Raw genomic sequence first — 10968 nt, forward strand, 5'->3', positions numbered from 1 at the left:
GAAAAAGCAAGAGTACCAGAAAGAAGAAGAAAAAAAAAAATAGTCGATCAGATCAATTTTACAAAGCTAATTGAATTAAGTGAAAGTAAATATACATTTAACAAAGCTAATTGAATCAAACTGCAACTACAAATTATTTTCACTCCATATTAAGTTCCGACCAACATTATCAATACACTATTGCTTGTTGATTGGAAATATGAACATAATATTAGTGGACAGTTTTAGGGGTAAATTTCTTTGAAGTATTTGGGTCTAAAATGCTGACACAAAATACAAGTATTTTTCTTTGTACTTAGCAAAATAAGTTAAATAACATTCAAAGTCCAAAATGCAATACAAATTGACTAAGTCAAGATGTTAATAGCCTCCCAAAAAAGATGTATAACCGTCAAACACCCTTCCTTTTGGAGAAAATCTGTGCTCTTAGCTTAATTGTTACACTTAGTCTTTACTTGTCTACTTCAATAAGCAGACAAACATTTGCTTACTATTCCAAGTAGGCTTAAAAAGCTTAGTACTAGTATTACAAAATTGAAAGATGGAAGAATGAGAAACCAAAGAGGTACTAGAACCTACACGTCTCCTTCACTCCATATTTCCGGATAACCTATACTGATTTTGACATCTGAGGGCTACTATCACTTTGTGGCTCGCTTATACTTTGTGTTGGTCGACGACCCTTGTCAGGACCACCGATGACACCCCAAACCTCAAATTGTCTTTGCCGAGCTCGTGCTCTCTCTTTTTCTTCCTCTGATTTTGTGGAGAAACAATATGGACAAGAAACACCATACTCGTATTTAGGGGACTCCATATCAGCATCACTGACAGGTTGCTTGCAGCCATAACAGAGTTTGAAAGTGCCCTGGGCCAAACCATGATCCACTGAGACCCGCTTGTCAAAGACAAAGCATTCTCCTTCCCATAGACTCTCGGATTGTGGAACTTCCTCCAAATACTTTAGTATCCCCCCTCTCAAATGATAAACCTGGCAAATCGTCAAATGTCTTAATGACCAAGTCAAAGAAACCTTGAGGAAGCAAGAATGGCATTGATAAAATCGGCATTAACAGCTATGAAGTGATAGCTTGTTCAAAAATTTTGCAAAACCACCTATGTGAAGCAACCAAGATTTTTTCTTTTCCCTTTAGTCTATTCCTGGGAGTAAACGCATGCATCTTGAAAACTCTACAATACTCATTTGGTTCACTAATGCATTGCACAAGAAAAGAGCTCCACTGATGACACCCAAGCGACATCTGTTTTCCTCATCAGAAAATTCACCATACCCCAAATTCCCAATGATCTAAATGCATTCCCATTATCTATATATATAATAGGCCACACTTCTAATCTAGACCATCACCTTCTAAATTAAGCAAATTACACTTTATACTTCTCATATTACCCTTGACGATATCCTAAACTAAGAATTCCAAAGAAATTCAATATTTGGGGTGACGAAACTTTTTAAAATTGAATCAGTAAGAAATAATTATGGTATTATAACCCAATTTCCTAAACATGACTCCAGAAGGATAAAGGGATGTGTTTCACAAGAAAGTAGAGGATCGAGATCTTTAACACACACAACATAAGACATGCAAGCTTAAGCAAGATGGAAAAGTTCATTCAAGTTTATTTTAATCTACAATTTTTATAAGATCAGAAAATGTGAGCAATTTGCAAAAAAGTCTTTACCTCTTTGAAACCTTTACTTAAGAGATAGCTAGAAGCTTTCTCACATCGTATCCCACCAGTGCAGTACATGGCAACACGAGGCGGAGACTTACACCCTTCAGTATCCTCTTGGCTTTTACTTATCTTGTTGTCTGGCACCTCCTGGGATGGAAGACTGTCTGTACCAGCCAGTTGAAAATTATCTTCCACCCAAGTAGGAAATTCTCTGAAGGCTGTTGTACAAGGATCAACTGCTCCTTTAAATTTTCCAATTCTGGTTTCATAGATGTTGCGCACATCGATGACCACCTAAGATTAAATGAAAGATGAGTTTATAATGAATGTCTGTAACTGTACTTCAAGCAAAACTAAGTTGCAATTTGAACCACAAAGAGGTTGTCCATATGCTTTCTTCAAAATATCTAGCTATAAAAAGGCTAGAGAGCTTTGGCAGTGCCTAAGAGACGATTATGAAATCCAAGGATGTTACCATTTTCCCAACCAAAGTCTCTAAGTGCCTGTTAATATAAGGCCTAATAGGGCTCAGACAGTAGTATATTTAGCTGGATCGTCCATCGCTTCTGCTGATTTAAGTATGGATTGAAATTTAATTTACATGAACAAGGAAATTTCAAGGTGATCTTTATTTCATTAATCCTTATGAAGAAAAGACGCAAACCCTCGGGGTTGGTTAATTAGTGTAATTTGAATATAAAACCTAACTACTGAAGAAAACTGATCTCAGAATCTCTAAAGAATTAAAACATATGTGATAAACCAAAAAGATTGCAACGTATTCTAACAACAAAGTTTTAAGCAAATCAAGAGGATGAAATTTGCTTTCTATATTTAGTTTTCATTGGATTTTGACACTGCAGCAGCTAATTTCAGTAGATGCAGAGGATGGTAGTAAGTTTAACAAGTATGTGATTTTCAAAATCCTGATCACAAAATTTGACCAATTTCAGCAGATGCAGAGGATGGTAGTAAGTTTCTGAACATGGAATAGCTAAAATGGACAATATCAATCCTTTATATGGTAAAGGAAAATCTAAAGCACATCATCCATAAGCTTGACAACAAAAGTTACTGAAATATCTTTCTTACCGTGTTTGGGTCGCTAATCAATTCATTCCACTCTTTAGGGCTAATGTAGGTTCCAACCTTCTCTGTAGGAGAAACACTAGGCATTCCAAGGGAGACTATCTGCTAATACATGCAAATAGATCACAGATGTAAAAAACAAAGCATAGTAATACTGGAGTAGTAACAACTAACAACTACTTAAGAAACAATTCACTGAATATACATTTAAAAGATTACCTCTTTCTTTAGCTTGACCCTAACATGATCCCATCGGAAGGGTGCGTCTTCTCCAGCTCCAACAGGAGATTTGCTTGTATGTCCATGGTGTATTGCTTCATCTTCAGGAGTCACAGGTGATTCAATCTGCCTTAGGCCCTTCAGACGTTCATCAGATTGAATAAATTCAAGAACACGTTCTACAGCTTCACGGGTACCGCATATGCTCCCATTTATTCCTTCTGGCGCAAGAATGATACCACCTGAAACACGCTGAACAATATCAGACAGGTAAGGGCATGGATACTCTGAATTTATGTTCTTAGGACATTAGACTAAAATGAAATAAAGCAGTGAAAAAAGGCACTTGGACATCCACCAATAATGCATCACACAGCAACTTGATAATCACAAGATTTAAAAATGATATATGTTTGATTGGCCCACAAGATTTATATGAGCAACACAGCCAACTAGCCCTAACTTTTGAATGAAAATTAAACTCATTTGGCAACTAATTCGAGAATAAGAATGTCAGAAACTGAAATAGTAACGACGACAAGATTGTAGTTAATTAGCACAAGCAAGCCTTATAAAGAAGTCAAATTATATATATAAAGCTAACGTAAAATATAAAACTTAGTAGTGATTTTATAAGGATTATTATCACCTGAGAGGCTGAGACCTCCTTTTTTTTTTTTTTTTTTTTTATCTTATTATTTTTTGGAAAAAGGTTGGGGTGTGATCAACAGGCCACTATGGCTCCCCAAATTTAGATCAAGTAAATCATAAATTAGGATGTATTACACCCCCAACCCAAGTGGTGAGGCCGTCAAATTTTACATGCATTTGCTATGCCGCCATGGTTCATACCAAAATGGTCAAAGTGTTCTTACTCGATTGCTAGAAAGCCTATTTAAAAGGATAAGGCAAAAACAAATTATAGTTCCATCATGTTCTTTCTCGTATCTTCTCTTGCGCATCACGAACAATATCAATAATATGCATGTACACCAAATGTTCTAAATATAAAAATCTACTGTTCTTCATGATTCAGGAATAACACTCACTTATGCTGGCCAGATTTATGGGAATTGCATTAGCTAAAAAATATCTAGTCAATCCTCAAATGAGACCAAAACTTTCTGTATAAATTTCCAATCCATTATCTTGTTCTACGTCAAAGCATTAAAAACCAAACGTATCACTATGCCAGCTGTTGCTTCTTATATATGTAATATATTGGTCACTTAGTCCAATGACTCCAATTAAGGGTTCAATATACAAAGTATAAAATAACCTTTCTACCCTGTAGGGTTTTGAAGTCCGCATACATCTTTAAGTCTTCATATACCAATACAAAAGCCCTTAAATGACAAACCATTGTAGTCTCTTTGTCCTTAATCTGTAAAACTAATACATCATGATAACTATCAATTTTAAAAATTCAAACATAGCATTCACATGGGAGAAATGTGTCCCCTTCTCTGATTGAACATTGAGGCGTCATTTTACTGAGTAACCTGACTAGAGTCTGGAATAAGATGTACATATCCCTCCATTGCTCATTGATAATAAACCTAAAACCATGGTTAAATACTTTGCAGCAACACTATGTACTAAATGTTGTTAATTAGGGAAACTGCATAACCCTCATCTCACTCACCACTGCTCCTCTCTCTTTCATTACCTCCACTAAAGAGGCAAAGGCAACCAAATTTCGCTTTCAAAGAACAAATATACCCTAATGGTGTGTTAGGAGTCATCTGATTTGAGGTAAATAACCTGTTTGGGAATCTATATGACTTGAAATCGGGTTGATTCTATGCACTCACTATAGAAAAGCTTGTCTCCAAGAGTTTCCAAATTCTCTTCAAATAGTGGTCATCTCTAAAACCAATACCATCATTCTTCCCCCATTCCTTTCTCTCAATTGATCACTCTAGAACTTTACCCTTAACTTCTCTCTCCTCCATCCCTCCACAACACCAATGACCATGAATAGTTTTTACTTTCGCCGCCAACTGCTCAGAACTTCATCACTTTCTCTCATTGATTTATTCACCAATCTACTCAATCTCTTAAGTTCTCATAATCCACCATTAATGGATCCTTTTTTTCTACACTGCTTTTGTCATCCCATCATCACTGCCAATTTTGCATCTTTCTCATTGATTACAATACCCAACTCATTAATCAGAGGAAAATACTCAAGAACTCAAATTCTAATCTTTCCCACACAAAAAATTGGGGGAAACAAATATCAAAATTTCAATTTCAGAAATTGAAATCAAGCAACTGAATTGAAATATGAATTCCCCAATACAACCTAAATGTAATACAAGCCTAAAATTGAACACAGAACACACATCAGTCCAATACACTAATACCAACATCATGCCCCAATTTTTCACAACAATATAAACAACAAATTCAAACTACACGAATCATATCTGCAGAAAACATGAAAAGCTGTAATTTTTACATACAAAAAATAAAAAATAACCAAATTAAGATGAGAATTACCAATTCTTCACAAAGGCGTTTAATGGGGTTGCGAAAATCAGCATGATCAGGGAAATCAGCGAATTTGTAAAAGGAGACAACAACAAGCAATGAACTGGGTTCGATCGAATCAGAAGCAGCGACTTCCGAGAAGCAATTAGGTGGGGTTGCAGAGGAGAGAGAGAAGGTGAGATTGGAGACGACGGAAGAGGGTTGTTGAGCAGTGGTGAAGGTGGGTTTCATGGCGGAAGAAGAAGAAGAAGAAGAAAAGGGGGTGGTTGAAATGGTGGGTTTGAGAGTGTTGAAGGGGAGAAGTGCAGCTGCTGCGGCTATTGCTGCACTTCTAGTGGTGTAGTGCCTTAGCATAGGATTGGATTGCATTGATGCTCTTTTGCTCTCTACTTGCTTTCTCTCTAAAGGAGAGAGCAAATTGGAGAGTATAATAATTGGGAATGGTAACATTATTATTGTCAAGTTGTTTTACATACCATTAATATTGGGTAAAGAACTAAAAATGGCTCTGGTTGTATTGTATCGTGTCGTGTTATGTCATGGCTCGTGTCAAGTTAATGTACTTTCGAGTTGGCTAGACCCATAATATGACAATATATGATATGTAGCTTGTGCGTGTTAGTAACTCCAAAAGGATGGTCTAGACACTACTTGAATATACGTGTCATTGTGTCTTGAGGCAAGAGCCATCAACCCCTATGTACAGCACTGGTGGAGCAAAGAGGGGAAAAGGGGGAAAAAAAGGTAACTTAAGCTGTCATATTTGGCCGGAAAATTTTAGTCAAAGCCAGAGTTTGGTCAACGGACCCTCCCTACAACCCAAGTGAGATATAAGGACCTTTTGTGCCACCTTTTTTTTTTTTTTTTATAATTTTTTTTAAAGGGCCTTATTCACAAGGTCGACCACTTAAAAGGACTTTTTTCACAAATTTTTCATAATTAAATGAACAAAACTTGGATTAGAAGAATTAAGGAAGCATATATATATCTAACATAAAGTTACAACTCTACATGATTTTCCAATAAAAGTAAGTAAATTACATTAGGAAACTCTACTCATAATGAAAATACAACATTGTAGGTTAATGACACGAACACCAAAGAATATAAATAATACAAAGTGTATGTATATGTAATTCTATTTGTTAACTAATATTAAAGGTCCAAAATTAATCTTAATTAAGTATAAAATAAACCATTATTTATGTAATTAATCTTTTCTATCCTTGTTGTCTCATTTATCATCAGTAGGAGCAAAGATAACTTCCATACTATTACTACTACTACTCCTTGAATTAAACATCTCACTCCAACAATCAACCATTTGTTGATTATTAAGCAAATCAACGGCTTGATCTCCTCCATGATGAGATCGAACGGTGGAGGGTTCACCATCTACACTACTTGCACGATAAAATTGCTCGTGTTGTTGTTGTTGGGGATCGAACATGGTACATGCACCCTCGTTAGAAAGTCTAGGTAGGTCTATTGGTAGCCAATGATGAAATGGGGGTGCAACGGTTGTGATGGGTTGGTGGTGTGGAAGGAATAAGTCGTGGACGGTTGGCGATTGTGGTGGTGGGACCGATGATGGGGCGGTGTTGGACATGTGGCAAGTATGCTCCTCCCGGTAGAGGATGTCAAAGGTGTAAGGGTCGTCGTCAAGTCGTTGGACTTGCTTCTTGGCTTTGCAATTGTATAGCTTTTGATGTGTACATCTATAGTAACTCCTATAGTTAAAAACAAGCATAATTTTGTCAAAAAATTGAAATAAATTAAAATGTATCAATTATGAGAAATAAAAATATTACAAAGTAATTGGACGTCATTAAAGAGAAAGAAATATACTTTTAGCTTAATCTTATACGTGCAATAATAGTTCTCTAGTGTATAGCTAGCACAAAAAAGTTATAAACAAGATTTGATAATGAAGGACTAAGGTCATATACAGGAAAAAAAAATACTAGTATTTGATTTTACCCTAATCAATAATAACTCTATGTCATCGTATTAGAGCAACTGTCCATTCAAGATCATGTACAAATTGAGTAGCGTAATAAAGGAATAATGAAAATTATATACTTGTGATTTTTGTAAATATATATTCCCTACGTACATAATAATAAAGGTCAATTTATCTAATAATCCTAATAATTCTCTTTATTTTTTTTTAAAACTAATAATTCTCTTTAATTTAACACCAAATATTGGTTACTTCTTACCACACACCCTCGAATGAAGGTGTTACCAAAAGCCAAACAAGCCTAGCAAGGAAACAAAAGGTTTTGTGTGAGACCGAGCTCAATAACAAAAGTACAATAAAAAGGCGCGGGCTAACTAAACCCGATCGCGAGGCCCGCAACACCAAAAACATGATAGTGGACTCACGTGAGTCCGTCTCACCCAAAACTTTACCGCAAGGAAAATAGTCTAACAAAGAATCTCCAAGATATACTTGTCCATGCAAGTCAATCTAATCGTTGTCATGTTGATGAGTTTGGTAAAATGATTATTACCAAATTAGCAATCAAATTTTGCGATATTATGTCATTGTTTATAGTGATGTTGACAATATATTGACATGTCTAAAATAAGGTGACAAAAAGAAAATGAGACTATGTCAATTGTGAAATGGTAGATTGATTAGTCTAATTATCTAGAAATAGAGTTCAACTATTTTTTTTTTTTTTTTTTTTTGAAAGGGAGAAATAGAGTTCAACTTAACTCAACTTAAATGTGCATAATAATTATTCTAGAAGCTCAATGAGAACGAATTGAGTAATAAAATCAAGAAAGATAATAAAATTGACTAATGTGATTTTGTTGTAATGTTGTATTATAAGTAGAAGTAATTAATTACCTAGGATACTTAGCATTAAGAATCTCTTTCTGACCATATTTTCTCCAAGTGAAACCATCTTCTGGTGGCATCTCTGTATTCCCTATCCTTGGAGCTGCCATCCTCACCCTTCTATTACTTCCTTGATCATCATTTCTGTTTTAAATTACAAATTTAGCAAAAAAGCTAAGTACATACAACAAAATTCAATTGATATATATACGCTACAATGTTTTTTTTAGGTCTTTAGAGAGCCACAAGGGCGGGGGTGAGAATCGATCCCAGGATTCTAGAACTGGGAGGAAAGTTCTAACCACTTGAGCTATTCCTTACTCTCATATACTCTACAATGTTAATAATACATGTTACAATGTTCTTTCCACTAGTTGTAGATCTACATATCAAGGGAAGTGAATATATAAACGATTAAACGGTACTTGTGATTACTTTTTGAAATTAAAACAAATTAAACATGCATGAGATGCACCATATTAATTATTTAATTGATCTATGCTGCCAATTCAGAAGAAAATTGCTACTCGTACTGTACATACAAATACACAACTATTAAAAAAAAATTGCCCTAATAAATCACATGAAATTATCATTGATCTCAATCTCTTATACATGACTATCAGTGTCAAATCTAATGAAGGTTAGCTACTAGCTAGTCAAGATGAGGATCCCAACCATGAATGAATTAAGAAGATTAATCTCTTAATTATTTATTATTATTTTTTTTTCCCCTATGCCTTTCAAAATAATTAAGTTCTTTTCTGAAATGACTCGCAACTGGATTGAAGTATGAACAAAGAAAATACTTAGAAGCTAGGTAATGAGAATGACTTTATGTGTTTACTTTTGACATATATATAAACTCCATCCTCGATCATAGAGTATCATTGTAACGACATTGCTGATGTAGTGCAAGCATTACATGTGTAATACGAATTAGGTTTTTTCAACCTATGAATATTATTCTTTACCTTTTCATATTGATTCTATTTAATATTGGAAATTTCTGTCCTCCCAAACTTTTGTAGATTTGTAAGAGACAACATAAACAATTTAGTAATGTAATGGTGTACCATAGGCAGGAAAACACTTGAGAAATTGAAACGAAAGTACCTACTCATCCACACATTGATTTTTCTAATAATAGAATTCACTCCTAAATGTATGTATTTTCTATACAATTTCCAATACTACACTTACTCATTATCATATCTATAAATAAAAATCTTTTCTTTTTTGGTGTTTAGAGAGCCACAAGGACGAGTGATGAGAATCGATTCCAAGATCACCTGGAATCGGGAGAGGAGCTCTAACCACTTGAGCTACCCCTCACTTTCATTAAAAAAAAAACAGACAATAAGCATGCCAATCTAAACTTATTAAAATCTTAAATTCTTAATCTATCCATTTTAAAAGCTACATACTTATACTTACTCATATTTTTTTGCACAAATGCAGAAATCTCAAATAAAGAATTAAATAAATACCTTAATGTAGAAATACTAGCTTTTATATATAAGAAACAAAGTAGCCTAGCAGATCAGATTATGCTATTAATAATTATTAGTATCTACTTTCACTCTTATTGTATTTAATTTTTTTGCTGCAACCATATTATTAATACTTGTGTATTAGGGTTTTCGATCAAAAACATTATTATAGCTAATATCTCGGTGTGAAGCCCTTGCAATGCACAACCATTATGATAGAGCTAGCATACAAAGTATGTTGATGAACAACTAACATTAGGAGTTACCCTCATGACTTTGTTACTTTGTGAGTAGGGTTTCATCATAATGCTTAATGTTTTTCAGTATCTTGATTACTACCTCCATTAACTTTTAGTTGCAATTTTGGGATATTATTTGTGAGACATAAAATTTTCCAAAGTTGCAACTAAATTAAAAATTAACAGAGGTAGTAAATATAACAAATATGATAAACAGCTGATCATGCATTATTTATTCAAATGTAAGCATACAACAATGGCATATTTATTCTTTTCATACCTTGATGATGACCTCCTAGAAGAGCTCCTCATCAACACCGAGCTCGAGCTCCTCAACATCGAGCTCGAGCTCCCACCAACCTCCACCATAGTTCCATACCCATGTTGCATTTCTTGGTCACCACCACTTTCGGCTTTCATGGTGACTCCTACAGCGTCTCCATCAACCTCCTTGCCTTTCCCTTTCGCCAACTGGCGCTGCACGTACCCGAAAACCGCCTCCATATCCGGCTGATAAAGATGCTGATGATGATCAAATGTTGTTAAAGGTTGCAACGCAGAAGAACTAAGCTGCTGCTTTGCCTTACTAAAAACCCCTATAATATCATCACATTTTTGTGAGAGAATTAATGGATCATTAGCCAATATATTAGAAAGATCTAATTCCATTTTTTTGGCTAATTCAATACCTTGGAGTATTAACCTTAATATAGAAGCATTATTATTATTGTTGTTATTATTATTATTGCTACCCCCCTCCATATGTAGTAGAAGAAAAAAAATAATAAATAAAACTAAGCTATATATATATACTTTTAATAATGTATTAGCTATAATCTAAATAATTTGCTATTTTTATTGGTGGTTGGTTCACTAATGTCAA

At 34.6% G+C, this 10968-nt stretch overlaps 2 protein-coding genes across 2 annotated transcripts; both read right to left on the minus strand.

Annotated features, from left to right (window-relative positions):
* Positions 1-307: 307 nt before the first annotated feature.
* LOC145595642 (rhodanese-like domain-containing protein 7) lies at positions 308-5933 on the minus strand. Its single transcript, XM_081652059.1, has 5 exons — positions 5512-5933; positions 3007-3258; positions 2791-2889; positions 1705-1992; positions 308-991 (listed from the first exon to the last, which is right to left on the minus strand). Exons 1-5 carry the CDS (start codon positions 5869-5871, stop codon positions 611-613), a joined length of 1380 nt encoding a protein of 459 aa, XP_081508185.1. The 5' UTR covers positions 5872-5933; the 3' UTR covers positions 308-610.
* Positions 5934-6736: 803 nt separating this feature from the next.
* LOC145594392 (uncharacterized) lies at positions 6737-10754 on the minus strand. Its single transcript, XM_081650704.1, has 3 exons — positions 10366-10754; positions 8363-8497; positions 6737-7232 (listed from the first exon to the last, which is right to left on the minus strand). The coding sequence occupies exons 1-3, from the start codon at positions 10752-10754 to the stop codon at positions 6737-6739; spliced, it is 1020 nt and encodes a 339-aa protein (XP_081506830.1).
* Positions 10755-10968: the final 214 nt, after the last annotated feature.

Source organism: Chenopodium album, chromosome 19, assembly GCF_948465745.1.
Source record: "Chenopodium album chromosome 19, dcCheAlbu1.1, whole genome shotgun sequence".
Taxonomy (NCBI): domain Eukaryota; kingdom Viridiplantae; phylum Streptophyta; class Magnoliopsida; order Caryophyllales; family Amaranthaceae; genus Chenopodium; species Chenopodium album.